Source organism: Scaptodrosophila lebanonensis, unplaced genomic scaffold (assembly GCF_003285725.1).
Source record: "Scaptodrosophila lebanonensis strain 11010-0011.00,11010-0021.00 unplaced genomic scaffold, SlebRS2 tig00000001-arrow-pilon, whole genome shotgun sequence".
In the NCBI taxonomy this organism is placed as follows: Eukaryota; Metazoa; Arthropoda; class Insecta; order Diptera; family Drosophilidae; genus Scaptodrosophila; species Scaptodrosophila lebanonensis.
In genome coordinates, this window is record NW_022060529.1 from 14,267,275 (window position 1) to 14,282,391 (window position 15,117).

At 42.6% G+C, this 15,117-nt stretch overlaps 2 protein-coding genes across 2 annotated transcripts; one reads left to right on the forward strand and one right to left on the reverse strand.

Moving 5' to 3' along the window:
• Positions 1 to 5,218: 5,218 nt before the first annotated feature.
• LOC115627460 (inner centromere protein) lies at positions 5,219 to 8,377 on the reverse strand. Its single transcript, XM_030523135.1, has 6 exons — positions 8,258 to 8,377; positions 8,033 to 8,201; positions 6,747 to 7,971; positions 6,548 to 6,644; positions 5,796 to 6,483; positions 5,219 to 5,679 (listed from the first exon to the last, which is right to left on the reverse strand). The coding sequence occupies exons 1-6, from the start codon at positions 8,324 to 8,326 to the stop codon at positions 5,486 to 5,488; spliced, it is 2,442 nt and encodes an 813-aa protein (XP_030378995.1). The 5' UTR covers positions 8,327 to 8,377; the 3' UTR covers positions 5,219 to 5,485.
• Positions 8,378 to 9,107: 730 nt separating this feature from the next.
• On the forward strand, positions 9,108 to 14,410 carry LOC115633893 (peregrin). The gene is made up of 5 exons (XM_030531398.1): positions 9,108 to 10,401; positions 10,463 to 11,721; positions 11,793 to 12,067; positions 12,212 to 12,936; positions 13,294 to 14,410. The coding sequence occupies exons 1-5, from the start codon at positions 9,279 to 9,281 to the stop codon at positions 14,184 to 14,186; spliced, it is 4,275 nt and encodes a 1,424-aa protein (XP_030387258.1). The 5' UTR covers positions 9,108 to 9,278; the 3' UTR covers positions 14,187 to 14,410.
• The last annotated feature ends 707 nt before the right edge of the window (positions 14,411 to 15,117 follow it).

Here is a 15,117-nt window from a genome sequence, read left to right on the forward strand (position 1 = left end):
TTTCCTATTTAAGCTGATCTGACGCTTGTTTGCATGGTGCTTGCTCTTGTTTGCACTCAACAGCAGCAACAACAACAACATCACAACAGCAACAACTTAAGGCAGTGCCTGCTCTGGGCATATTTGTTTTTTAATTAGATGCAGCGGCGGCAACCGCAAGACGTCGCAACGTCAACAACGAACCTTGAAATTTGACAGAGACGCACATTAAAATTAAGTGAAATAGAAAGTTTTTAATAATAATAGCAGCAACAAAAGCAAGAGTAAGCCCAACATTTTCAGCACTTTTCATCGCAGGCGTGTGTTTGCCGCTGTCATTAAATGACTCCATTTTGTTTCCAATGACTGATTGCCAGCACATCCCACGCAACAGCCTGTCAGCATTGTGGCTTGTTTACGTTTTGTAACCAAGTGGATGTGTGCGTGTGTGTGTGTATGTGTGTGTTGGACATTTCTTTAGCAAAGCTTAAGCCTGAAAACTTGATTTCTTTGCCACTTTTTCGGCACTCAGTCCTAAACGGAAGTTGCAGCTGTAATTAGTTCGCTGGCATCCCATGTTGCAGCTGTTAAATGACTCATATGATTTTTATATTTTCTGTTGTCTTTCGTTACGTAACCTGGTGGTGATGGTCGTGATCACTACCTGCGATATGTGTACTGGGTCTTTTGAAATGTGTGAGCAGAAAGCAACAAGCGATACAACAAAATGCCGGCAGAGTTTACAGTTTAAGCAAAAAAAAAAAAAAAAACGTAGCCAATAACGAAAATATAATAATATAAAATTATTGAACAATTTTATTCTTGAATACCTTACTAGGGCATTTCTTTAGTTTAATTTTTTTTCAGCAAGTTGTTTGCATTAAGTTCTCAATTTAATTCGAAACATTAAAAGCTGTGCCGGAATCTTGAAACCAAGTTCGTAACTTTACGAGCCCTTTAATTTATCAGAAATACTCGTATACCTACATACTATATACGCCTCCTTCTGGGTGTTGATTTTGCACTTTTGCGGACTCTACCTCTTTTACCTTTCAAAATGTGTTTGCTTATGAACCAGACGGTCAGCCGGTTATAGATTCAAAAAGCTGGTATTCAGAATAATATTTATGATCATTATAGAAAACTATTACACTAATCAATGCATACACTCCCTAATTTAACTCCGAATGTAGTTCCTAAACTTGAAAGATATTAAATAATACATTATATTTACAATTAAGTCTATTTTTTCCATGTACATATACAAAAGACTTAGGAACCGAACTTGGGCATTATTTGGTCACATATGCACGAAATATAAACGCGTTTTAAATGCTTCACACATTTATATTTTTTTAACTGTAAGTCCATTAACTTTCATTCAATTAACAACAGTTTTCAGACTTACCTCGAAACGACGCACTTTCAAGCGGGCCCAAATTGTTGCCACTTTTAAAGCAGCGACCGCAGCGCTTTTGCAGTTCCGTACTAATCCAAGATTTGATTGATGTGCGGCACAAATGGAAATGTTTTAGCTGATTTGATGCTCGTTTTCTATTTGCAATTTTTTTTTTTTTTTTTGCTGATGGATGTTGAGGTACACAAATGCAAACTACATTTATAACACAATATCGAAAAAATTTCACCAAATAAATAAACAACTGCAAAGGAGGCAAGACAAAATTGAAATTTTCTATATAATGGGTAGGGGAGCGAGTTCAGGCAGCTTGACGGACAGCCAGACAACGAGTCAGCAAGAAATGCGGTTTTGTGGCTCCAAGGAATGTAGACTTTAAATTATCGAAAATAAAAATCAAGCGACAGGCGATAGACAAGCAGCCTGACAGTCTGTAGAGAAGTCGGAGCAAGGTAGCAAAAAACTAGAGAGACAGAGAGGGAAATACGAGTATGTATGAAGAGAGTCAACCACGAGCAGCAGCTGCTGCCAAGATGGGGTTTTTCTCCTTGTTTTTCTTTTTATATATTCAGAAAAAATTGGCACAAATTCCCGCTTGGCGAAATGGGACAAGTAACAGTATATACGATGTTGTGCAGCAATTTAGTGGCTGGCTAGGCTCCTCAAACATTTTATTGCATTGAAGAAAAAACAACAGCAACTTCACTGACAGGTTGTGCTTGCGTTTGTCGCGTCCGATGCAGTTTTGCTTTTCGGCTGCTTTTGCATGGTCGACATTGTAATGACCATGATCTTGGCCAAAAGTGTGGCTGTCGTTGATTAATTGCGGTGTTTATAGACATTTGTTAGCCAGGCACAAGCCTTCAATCAGTCGTTGAGCACCTGAGTTGGTTTGATTGCCTCTGAAGTTGCCGACCAAGTCGCATATCCGGTAGCAAATAGCTCGTAGCTTCAGTGCATCAGACAGGTAGCTAGGGGGTCAACGATAAGCGGATCTGACGGTTTCTCAATGTATTGTTACAGATAATAAATAAAATAAGTTTGTGTCAAGCTCGATTTGCAGTTGTTCGTTCGATTATAGTTTTTATTTATTAATTTGCATTTTGTTTTTGCACAGCTTCATTAATTTTAATTGGCAGTGAAAATGTATGCACAAACATAGGTATTATGAATATTGGTCGCGGCAACGCTGAATTATGTCTGCAATAAATTTCAAAGCACGAATAAACGAATTTGCAAAAGCTAGCACAAAAAATGAAAAACAAAAGAGCAGCAGAAGCCGCTCAAACAGCCACTGCATTAAGCCAAGTTAAGGCGGTCGTCAAAGGCAGTCAAAAAGCGCAAAAAAGAAAGTTTTTTGTTGTTTTATTTTTTGCCTTCTCTACACACACACACACAAACGCACACGCACACACATACACACAGATACAAATATCATTCATCCATATGTACGTTACGTTTTGCCTTTTGCTGCTGCTTCTTTTTTAATTTTTATGCAGACACACGCACACACACGATGAGAGAAATGTACGAAAGCTTTGAGCTCGTTTAAGTTATTCACTTTTCATAGATTAACACACACACACACACAGAAAGACGCGGACGCCCGCCGGTATCTTGTGCTGCTTCGTCGCCTTCTGTAATACGCACTCGTCTACGCGTCCACGTCCGCGAACTCACCAATGCCGACAACACGTTGTTCACCGCTCGAACGCTCGACTCAAACTGAGCGCCCACCACTTGACGCCAAAGAAGTTGCGCTGAGTTGCCGGGCAAGATGTCGGCCTGAGAGCTTTGAGAGTGGTGAAGTTTCTTGGCGGTTGCTTTTCGAAAAAACAAATGACTTAGGCAACAAACTTGCATAAAGTACTTGTATGTTTTGTTTGGTATGTGTTTTAAATTAAGTTTAAACTTTTAATGGGTTTATGGAAATACATTTTTTTTTAATTATTTGAAAGATGCTCTTATATTGCATACTCTAGAGATTAATTATTTTGTCTGTTAATTCAAAAGCTTCTTTTTGTTTTGAAAATTAGTTTGTAAAGTTAAGAATATTTTCCATTTGAGCATATAGTATAGAAAGAAAATATGTATATATTTATTCATTAAAATCTTCTTATTCAAAATAATATTTTTTTACAGATAGTAAATGTAAAACTATGAACTTAAAACATAACAAGTAGATTCATTGATAAGTGATATAACCATAATAGCGTTAAAAAAAAAAACAAGCCCATTATACCTAATATTTGCTAAAGTACATTTTTTAGCACCATTGATACTAACATACAGGAAAATTAGCCTAAACATTCGATCCGATTTGTGAAAGAATTGTTCCGAGCGCATAATGTAGACGTCCCAGTCAATCCCCAGACTGTAATCCCATTAAGATCCAAGAACTTAAACGAGGGATTTCAAAGACGGTTTGCCAAAACAAAACGCAGCTATGGGAAAATATTCAAAATGTTTATTATTTAGATTTGTCCTTAATGTCTGCATGAATCGAAAAAATCATCACGAATAATGGTGAATATTTAGGGTATTAATTGCGATCTTATCAATTCAGTACAATACGGGACCTTTAATAACAAAATTTCAATATTTATTCTTTACAAAAAATCACTTGTGAGACTTGTTATGGTACTTTCGAAATATAGTAAATCCATGTTCCGTCAACTCAAAAGATACACAAATTCTTTAAATCATTTCTAAGAAATGTATAACCCTAAAGCAATTTTAATGATTAGGCAAATATTTCTTCAAAAAACATTGGAATAATTGAAATTATACCGTCTGGCTCTACTTTTTAGCTGCTCAGATGTATCCATTAGGCTCTAATGGCATCAAATTGTGCGCTCCTCCGGCCCCATACTAACTTCAGATTCTAACAAGCTCGCAACCGAATTGCAATTTTCTCCACCCAACTGCATCGACAGTCCAATCAGCATGCAGCAATATTTAGAAATTACCATGCAAATTACATTGCAGCAGCAGCAACAACAACGAACGCTACAGCTAGCCAGCCAGCCAGCCAGCCAGCCAGCCAGCCACAAAATGCGAATGTGATTACGATGGCAGCATGCACGGCAAACCAATTGAAAATGAAAATGACTTGGCGAATTTTCTTTTCTATGAACACTTCTATGCTAGCAGCCGCAGCCAATGTTGTTGTTTGTTACTTGTACTTACGATTGAAGTTGTTGACATTGCTGAGGCTTACCACGAGTATTCGATTGCACCCACACATATACATACTTTTATAAATATATGCATGTATACATATATGTATACATTTGCATTTGCACTTTAAAGTGCCACAAATGAACTGCGTAATCAAAAGTAAGAGGCGGCATTATTGACTCGCATGAAGCGGCTTTGCCTTTTTCCATGTCACCTCGTTTGGCAGTCAAGCGCCGCAGAGCGCAAGCAAAAGAAAATCCGAACAATCGAACTGCAAGATATAGAGAGGAGAAGGAGGAGACAGACGACCATGAATGCCATGGAACCATAGCATGACCAGTGAAATTGTGTTTACTTCTATTTTTCATCATCTCAGTCGAGTTTTTGCTTTTATTTTTCTACTTAATTTCCAACGCATATCAATTTCATTGTACGAGTACGCTTGCTGCGGCGCACCTGTTTAATTGAAGCCGCCGATTGGGCACTTTTGCAGCTTTAATAGCCCAGCAGTTCTAAGTACTTGAGTATTAGTGTCAAATTCGAAGCTCAAGAGCTAACCAAAGCGGTACTTTATTTTATTTATTTTAGCATTTTGCGGTTACTGGGTCTACGCACGATTTATTTTAAAAAAATGGCCAGTAATCAACTGATATAGAACTAAACTTTATTGATAATTTATTTAGTACAATGCATAAAATATTTAAGAATAACCACATTCGTAAAAAACACATAAACATATAACTGATTGCAATAGAAAATTGTAGATTTTGGGGACGTTTCCTCATGTTACAGGTAACTCTAGCCAGGGCAGAAACAAACATATTTTGTATAAAGATATTCCAGTTTTTGCGCTAATTAGAGTTAGCTGTCACATGAGAAAACGTCCCTTGGCTAGCTTAAAAAGAAAACTTAGTATTTTGGTAGCTCCGAGTAGCGCGGTGGTGTGGACCAGAGCACGCTGGAGTTGCGTTTCAACTGACGTGGATCAATGTTGGGAAATATTAACTTCAAGTCGGGGGTCGTTGGTGCTACAGAGAAGAAGCTGTCTATGACATCGGTGGGACAATAGCTTTGCATGACCAGCGCAGCGTTACGCACGTGAGCTGAAAAAAATAAAAAACAAATTGATGAAAAACTAAAAAAAACGGGATTGTGTATATCGATTCAAAAAAAATTAAATAACTAATCTTTCGATAAAATATAAAAAGGAGCTACTTACATCGACTCCAAGTGGGTGGCGGCGGTCGTTTGTAGGTTACTTTTCCTTCATCATCCGTTGAATCATCCTCGTGCAACATTTCGAATGTGTATTTGGATTTTGGTGGCGGCGGCATCATAATTTGCTTTGATTTGGCCGAGTTTAACTGATCCTGTTTCATTTGCAGCAACATCGCACGTTCCTGCTCCTGTATGGCCTTAGCCTTGGCCTTCTTCAGTGCTTCGGCCTCCTCTTGCTGGCGCAGTTTTAGTTGCATCTCGTGTTCTTGCTTCTTACGCTCTTGTTCCTGCACTTTTTTAATACGTTTCTCTTCACGCTCCTTTGCCAGCTTAGCCATTCGTTCGGCACGCTCACGCTCCTTTGCCTCGCGCTGTTGCGCAGCCAACAAATGCTTTTGCTCGCGCTGCTTTTTACGCTCTTCGGCCAGCTGATGCAATCCCTTTCGGAAGTCATCACCACTGTTCTCGCGTGAGAGGGTTTTTGTGGAACTGGAGTTTGTGGATTTAAGATTGGTGCCAGTAGCGGTTTTCATCAATGTTGTGGCTTTGCAGGCGCTTAGGGGCGCCTTTTTGGGTTGTGCCGAATTCAGTGGCCCTGCACTCATAGTTTGTGTGGGCGTTAGAAAACGTCCCAATGTTGGAGCGGGTAGTTTGCCAATTGTAGGTGTTGTGCCGCTGCTGGGTGTGCCCTATTTGGGTTAGAATAAAGCCATTGTTTAGTCGCTATTAAATGTCGACTATAATATCGCTTACCATAAGCTCCTTGGTGCGTTTCGGTCGGCCAGTTTGTGCATTGGCTGCATTTTCAAAAGCTTCTACGCGCATTTTCACAGGACTTTGTAAAAGGGGACTGTGGTACGAACAAGAGAAAAGGTGTAAGATTATTACTAAAATTCTATAGCCAGATGATTTCACACATGGTTTATTGTCCTAAATGATGTGTACTACTTACTTGAACAGCTCATGGGTACGTGTAGGCATCTTCAAGGGCTTAACAGTGGCAGACTTTGGAGGTGGTACCACTTTTTTGGCAGCAACTGTCTTGACCGGTGGTGTCTCGTCCACTACTGAATCATCTTCGGTCATAAGACTATCTCTTTGTGGCTGCTGCGAACTTGTATCCTTTGCAGTTTCCATTGTTTTGTTTGATGAATCAGAGCTTCGGGTATCATTTTCCACAGCAAATGTTGCATCTTGCTTTCCCAGTGTGATAGTCGCGTTTCCTTGGGGTAAATTGAAGGTAGCATCGCCAGGAGCGGTGCTCAATATCATGGTTGCATTCGAGATGGTCACTGTTTCATTAACTGCACCTTGAGCGGCCGGCTCTGCGCGCGTTTCACTGCCGTTGGGCAAATTCTCTATAGCATCCTCGTATATCGATCGCTGCGGCGGCTGTGACTCTTCTGAATTGCGTTTGCCGGGAATGTTTCTGCGAGTGCGAGAAGAGATTGGCGACCCTTTCTCTAGATCGCTAAAACGCTCAATTTTGATTGGGCGATGGGCCTCCTTCTTTTTGCGGCCCTTTTTGGCGGGTGCTGATGTTGTAGTTGTATTCGTCGTTGCAGTTACCGAGAGGACGGTGCTTTCATCGGTGTCACTTGTCGCGGGCAATGCTTTAGCTAGTGGTACGGCAAGTGGTACCTTGAACTGGTCTGCCAAAACTGGCGCCGGTGTTGAGTCCTCGTTTTTAGTACCATTGCTAAGCTTCTCACGTTTGATTTTAACAACTACATCCCTCGATGTATTAACTTCTCTCGCGCTCTTATTGTCCTCCTTATCATCGGAAACGATTTCGTCAACTGGCTTTGACACTTCGGTGCTGGGCAATGGAGTTGGCGCTGTATCTGTTTCGTTAAAGCTCGCCGTTTCAAACTGAGACTGACGGTGCTCGTGTTCCAGTTTGACCTTGACCAAATCTTCAGTTGTGGGACGTCGCATTTTGCTATTGAGAGATGGTTCCTTCAGGTTCTTTTCAGAGCGCAGTTTGGCCGCACGCTGAGGTCGACCCGAGCTTAAAGTCGTGTCCGCTGGCGCTGGAGGTGGCGGCATGAGACCAGCCGTTGTATTAGCCTGGCTGTCAGTTGAGACATCGTCTGCGGCGGCCAGAAGCTGCGAGTTGCTGACGCGTACGCTCGTACGCAACGAAACATCCTTCTTGGCGTCATTAGCTGCAGCTCCTGCACATGCGCAACGGTAGCAATAAAGATTTGGAGCTGGCAATTAAATTGTACAACTTACCAGAGTCTGTTTCTTCTTCGGTAAGGGACGAAAGGCGTTTTGGTCGTTTCTTCGTCTGCTGGGGAGTAACTGAAGTGGACGTTTTAATGGACTCGCTTTGTTCGCCAGTGGCGTCTGCAGCAGGCGTTGATACACCGAAAAACAACTCATCAAGCTCCTCGAAATGTTTCTATGAAAAAACGGCGCGTTTAGCTGCGGATGCTAGATTCGAAATAATCTAAATACCTTATGAGTTGTATTCAAATCATCTTTGAGATTGCTTATGATGCCCAGTACTTTCAGTAAGTCTTCCATTTTTACAAAAGAAGCGTGAACACAAATGTTTTTTTTAAGTAATATCAACGACAGCTCCTTTTTCCCCGTTTCGTTCAAATGGCGGCGCGTCACTAGAAAACGAGTTTGCAAAGATTTGTTATCGAAACTATCGATATGCTTAATCGATGTACGCGATGTGTTGCACTATTAAAAATTGCGTATGATATTTTTATTCTGTAAAATGTACGGTAAACAGCGAATATCTGATTTATTTTACAATTGAAATTGTTATAATGTTAATGACATTTTTTTGGGACTATGGGAGAACTCGAATTGGTTTTGCGCAACACTGTTCTGGCTGAAAGATTTTCCCGCGCAAACCGAAAATATTTTTTGCTGGTCTGAACTGCCTTTTTTATGCTTTAATTTGAAAACAATGTATACAAAATTGCCCATAATCACCAAAAGTATATTATTGGCCATGATTGTTTGAATTTTTTATTATATGGCAAGATAATACTGTTCAATGTGCTCGGTGCAGCTGCTGTTCTGGCATAGTGTTGTAAAGCATGAAAAGCGGGCAAGCTTCTAAGTAGTTTAGTTTATAACAACTTAACTAATATAACTGTTGTTATTATAAAAATGCAATTTAAAAGACGCAATATAATGCTTAGCCCCGATAAAAAAGATAGAAATCCAAACATTTGCATTCCAAACTCACAACTTATCGAATAGTTTTCAGTGTTGGCAGAAGGTAGCCAGCATGCTGGCCATCAAGTGTTGTAAAATATCACATTTGTACATTTGTTAATATCTCAGAATTTCGCATTTTTTGCAACAAGCCAGCAAAAATAAAGTAGCAGATAACAAAAGAAGCGCGCTGCAATAACAAAATAAACATGTATATATGAGAGCACCATAAGCCGGAGTAGACATTCGTCACCAATAGCAAATTTCAGGCCAACAGCATAACAAACAATACGCTGCAGCAATGGGACTCGATTTTGATGCCGTGGAGTACTGCAAGAGCGTGAAAATAAAACAGTCCCAGCCGCCATACGCATGTCCGGTGCGCGGATGTGATCGCAGCTACAAGACCATTGTCGGACTGCAGTATCACCTGGTAAAATACGATCACGACAACCCACAGCCCTTGACACCTGTGCTGACGCCAAGTCGAAAAAAGGCGCGATCTCGAGCGCACCATTCAACGCCTAAAGACAATGGCAGTGGCGGCGATGGCTCCAGCACGGGTGGTGGTGACGCCAAGAACGGCTGTGCCGGGAGCAGCGGAAGTGCACGACAGCAACAATATTCGAATCCGGAGTCTCTGGTGTCATACAACGAGGAGGAGGAAATGGTTACATTTAACATCGACGGCAAAAGCGTTCGTATAGGAATAGATGAGCCGTTGCCGTTAATTGACGACGAGGAGTTCGCTTCGCTGGTGGAGCGAGGGTGCATACTGAATGCAGACGCACCACCTTTAGAGGAGAATGCGCCGTGGGCGCGTGTACAGGTGCCGGAGGCGAATGTGCGCGAAATTGAAGACTACAATGTGCCTGATGCGCCACCTAGGCCGCTAGCCTACTATCGCTTCATTGAGAAATCAGCAGAAGAGCTGGACGGCGAAATTGAATACGATGTGGATGAAGAGGACAGCGCCTGGCTAGAACATATGAACGAGCAGCGTGAAAAGTCTGGCCTGCACACTGTGAGCATCGATACCATGGAAATGCTAATGGATCGGCTTGAGAAGGAGTCACACTTTCAAGCAGCGGCAAACGGTACGCCCACAGGCGTCGAGGTGGATGATGATGCAGTGTGCTGCATTTGCCTAGACGGTGAGTGCCAAAACACGAACGTGATACTCTTTTGCGACATGTGCAACCTGGCCGTACATCAAGACTGCTACGGTGTGCCCTACATTCCGGAGGGTCAGTGGCTTTGTCGTCGTTGCCTGCAATCACCCAGCAAGCCAGTCAATTGTGTGCTCTGTCCAAATGCCGGTGGCGCTTTCAAGCAGACGGATCATGGCCAGTGGGCGCATGTGGTGTGTGCGCTGTGGATACCGGAGGTGCGCTTTGCGAATACTGTGTTCTTGGAGCCAATTGGTAAGTTCGCTTCTGTAAACAAAAAACTGCAATTATTTTTAAACGATGCTTCTCCATGCAGATTCTATTGAAACCATACCACCGGCACGCTGGCGTCTTACCTGCTACGTGTGCAAAGAGAAAGGCCTGGGGGCCTGCATACAGTGCCACCGAAATAGTTGCTACGCTGCCTTCCATGTGACATGTGCCCAGCAGGCGGGGCTCTACATGACGATGGACACGGTGAAGGACGGGCACAACGATTCGTCGATGCATGTGCAGAAATTTGCCTATTGTCATGCACACACGCCGGCAGATGCTAAGCTAAAGACCAATGTGCCGGATTTCGAGGATACGCGTCACAAGATGCGCGAGGCGCGAAAGGCTCTGGCGAAAAAGCGGTCCACGGCGCCGGTAGTGCTCATTCCGACGATACCACCGGAGCGGGTGCACGAGATCGCCAGCATGGTGAACATGCAAAAGAAGAAAGAGTTTCTTGATCGCATCATTGCTTATTGGACGCTCAAGAGGCATTATCGCAATGGCGTGCCGCTGCTGCGACGTCTGCAAAGTCAGGGTAACAACCACGGCGTTATTCAGCGCAATGGCATTGAGGGCTCTCCGGACACGAAGGAACTGTATCGACAGCTCAAATATTGGCAGTGCCTACGTCAGGATCTGGAACGAGCACGTCTGCTTTGCGAGCTGGTCCGCAAGCGTGAGAAGCTGAAAGTTGCCTTTGTAAAAATATCCGAGGAGGTCGTCATGCTGCAGCTGAATCCACTGGAGTTGGCATTTAGCAAGCTGCTTGATGCGCTTGAATCGCGCGATACACTAGAGATTTTCCGTGAACCCGTCGACATTACCGAAGTGCCCGATTACATGGACATTGTTAAACAACCCATGGATCTGGGTACAATGCGCCATAAGCTCAAGGAGTACAAGTATACGATGCTTGAACAAGTTGAGGCTGATTTCGATCTAATGATACAAAACTGCTTGGCTTACAACAACAAGGATACGGTTTTTTATCGTGCTGGCATACGGATGCGAGATCAGGCAGCGCCGCTGTTTGTCCAACTGCGCAAGGAGCTGCAACGTGATGGGCTCTTGGATCGCACGAATCGCTCGCAAGTGGATCACGTCGAAGCAGAGGTGGAGGAGGAGTTGCGTCAACTATTAGCGCTGGCACCAAGCGATGGTGTAGTGCAAAAATTACTCATATTGGCGGACAAGTCACAGGTGCTTAAAAATCCCAGCTATCGCACTAAGAAAATCAAACAGATACGAGTAGAGACAAACCGCATTCGCAAGGCTCTGCAAAAAGCACGATATCTGGCGGTAAGTAAACGGGCAAATAATATTTCAAGTATATCTATTTAAAGCTATTAATATTCCTTTTGAAATTCTAGCGGCACTCAGCACGGAATTCGCAAAGTGACGAGGATGGTGAACATGGCGTAACGTCATCTAAAAAGCGCACTCGTATACGTCGCTCAACGAATGCGATGGAAGTGGATGAAGATGACGATGTGGAGGATGTGGAGGAGCATGATGATGATTCGGAAGATGATTCAATGGGTGATGACGGCGCCTCGAAAGACACAACAAATACAGTACAAACACCGCCTTGTAGTCCCATCAAGAGCCTGAACAATAGCACCTCGCCAGTGGGTATTAATAGAAGGTAAGTGCTAACTAATAACAAGACAAGCGAATAATTTTCGAAAAGAAATTAGACGATGAATCCAAAAGCAAATCATTCTGACGACTGCCTATTTTACATTGATTTAACTCGTTTAAATAATTATTTTGTATTTCAATTTCAAAGAACGGCCATTTTATTGACGCGCAAATCACAGGCAGCCTTAAAACGTCCATCGGAAGCACAGACGACTCCCGTTAAGGAGGAGCAGCACAATTCCCAGTCATCAAGCATGCAATCCACAGGCACCTCATCATCGACGGCCGCAACGGCAGCAACCAGTACGCTTAATGCTCAAACACTCAACCCCGCGGCGCCGACCACCTCGAATTTTGCGTTAACGCACAACAACAACAGTACAGGTGCCGCTGCAGTGGCCAATGCAGCAACAGCTGTAGTCTCCGCCAGCTTAACCTCATCTGCACTCTCAATAAGTAACAAGCTGGGCCTGACAGCGCTCTCACATACTGCGAATTCGGTGAACTCGTCAACGGCCGCCAAGTCGCCCAAACGCAATGCGCGTTACAAGCGTTTGCCCGAGCTACGGAATAGCGCTTCGATGTCACCAAAGAAATCACCAAATGCTGTACCTGCGGTGCCATCAGAGTCGCTGCCTTTCGAGCGCATACCGGATAGTTTCCGAGTATATCGGGCCAATAATCAGCGCGATGTTAGCGACAGCGACGATGGACCCTCGCAGTCAAGCAGCCCGTGCAGCAGCTGTTCCGACTTTAGCTTAACGGGCAGTTGCTCGGACTTTGACAGCGACGAGGCAAGCGATGGCGATGTTCACAGCGAGGACGGGGACACGGATGAGCATGATAGTGATGGCAGTACAGCTGCTACAAAAGGTAAGCCACTAACATAAGGCTCATTCATTGGGTTTGTAAATCATTTTGATTTGAATGAATTGAATCAAGAATTTAAGTTTGAAATCAAAAAGTAATTGAAGTTATTACAAAAGTAATTATTCTTCGAGTCTTTTGTTTTCAAACCCAAGAATTTTGATTGCCTTCATATCATAATCAATTGAATTTTATGAAATGACAATACAGTACAAGAAAATCCAATTTTCTTTAGCTGTATGGGATCCAAAGAGGAAAAGAAATCCAAATCCAAACATTTTTTTTAAATAAAAAAAAAAAAAATAAGTAAATGTTTTAAAATTGACTAAACTATATAAATAGTAATGTCATGAATATTTTTAGGTGTCAGAGATCTTCGAGCGATTCGTGACGGCTCACAGGATTGCACAACAGATGCCATGGATCAGCATCATGCCAGCATGAACAATGCAGACGGAAATGGAGATATGGCCGTTAGCAGTAGTGGTAGTAGCTCAGAAAGTGATAATACGCAGGAAGGAGGAGCCATCGCATCCAAAAAACGCGTGACACGCAGCACCCCAACGCTGCAAGCGGACAAGCGTCTGCCTCTACCGGCGGGGCGTGGCAAAGGAAAAAGGCGTAGCAATTTCAGCGAATCCACAACATCAACAGCAACGCCACCGCCACAAACACGCGGTATGAACAAGTCCACAAAGCTTCGACCCGCAACGCCAAATGCGTCGACGCCACTGGTGAACAACATCAAGTCAAGACGAAGTACAGTGAGCTGCACGAACAACAACAAGAGCAAAAAGTCAAGCGACGAATTGGAGGAGTCCGTTGGTTCGCGAAGAAAGCAGCATAATAACACTGTTCAAAAACCGGCGCTGGAGCCTCTGCAGCTTGTGTGGGCGAAGTGTCGTGGTTACCCATGGTATCCAGCGCTCATACTGGATCCAAAGACGCCCAAGGGGTTTGTTTATAATGGTGTGCCACTGCCAGCGCCGCCAGCGGATGTGTTGGCTCTGCGCAAAAACTGCCTAGACGACATAGTTTTTCTGGTCCTTTTCTTTGATGTGAAGCGCACTTGGCAATGGCTGCCTGCCAACAAGCTGGACATTCTGGGCATTGACAAGCAGGTGGACCAGCAAAAGCTTGTGGAATCGCGTAAGCCCGCTGAGCGCAAGGCGGTGAAGAAGGCCTACCAGGACGCGCTGCACTATCAAAGTCAGGTATCAGATCTGGAAGGGCAGGGGCCCGATCCGATCATGTGAAAGCTGTTTTCCCAAATGCATTTGTAAATCGAATGCGATTGCACCAGTGATAAGTGCAGATTAGGAGGATGTTGACTTCAGCGTATTTCAATATTATTTAACATTCTTCGCAAATGTTTTGTAATTTCAACATTTTATTTAGGTCCTTACGATTTTGTTTTTATATAATTTAGAAAAAACATCAACATTTCAACATCCCGCTCGCCTTGTGTTTGCAGAAATGATATTTTCCTTGTATTTAATTGAAGGCTTTTGTCTGGAGCCTGGCTATGTAGCCAATACACTTTTTCGAAATAGTCTAATAGCCCTGTCTAGGCAATGGTCAAGCCCCAGACGTGGTCCGCAGTGTTAATTTACTTGCTTACTTGTTATTTAAGAAGGCCCTCCATTAGAGTATTTTGCGTGCAGTTACCTTTGGCGATATTGAATGTTAAGCAAGATTGCCAAGTTTCCACTGGACACTAAAAGTGACGGTTTTCGTTGTTGTTTTAAGCATACATTTTAAATTATGAGTAACAAATTATTGATTTGTATTCATTTGTAAAGCATTATGTTCTTTTAGTATTGGCTGTTACCAGCAACAATAGCAGCAAGCACATAAACAAACAAAGTAACACACTATACATACATGTATACATAGCATGAATTGGAAAACATTATAAAACTGAGATGTGTTTTTCAATGTCTGCTGAATCTTATATATATGTCCATACTCAGTCAAAGATTCTTATAGCGAATGGTGAAATTTATAAAATTTGCGTATTGTAAAGTTAATCGGCATTTTAACACTAGATGTTGTCCCATATTGCAGTTCAAATGGAAGAAGAAAACAATTGGATGATCTTCAAAGCTGAATAAATGTTAAATAGTTGTTGGCTTTGAAAAAAAAATACATAAAATCATACACGCACTGTATATTTATTGAATTTTC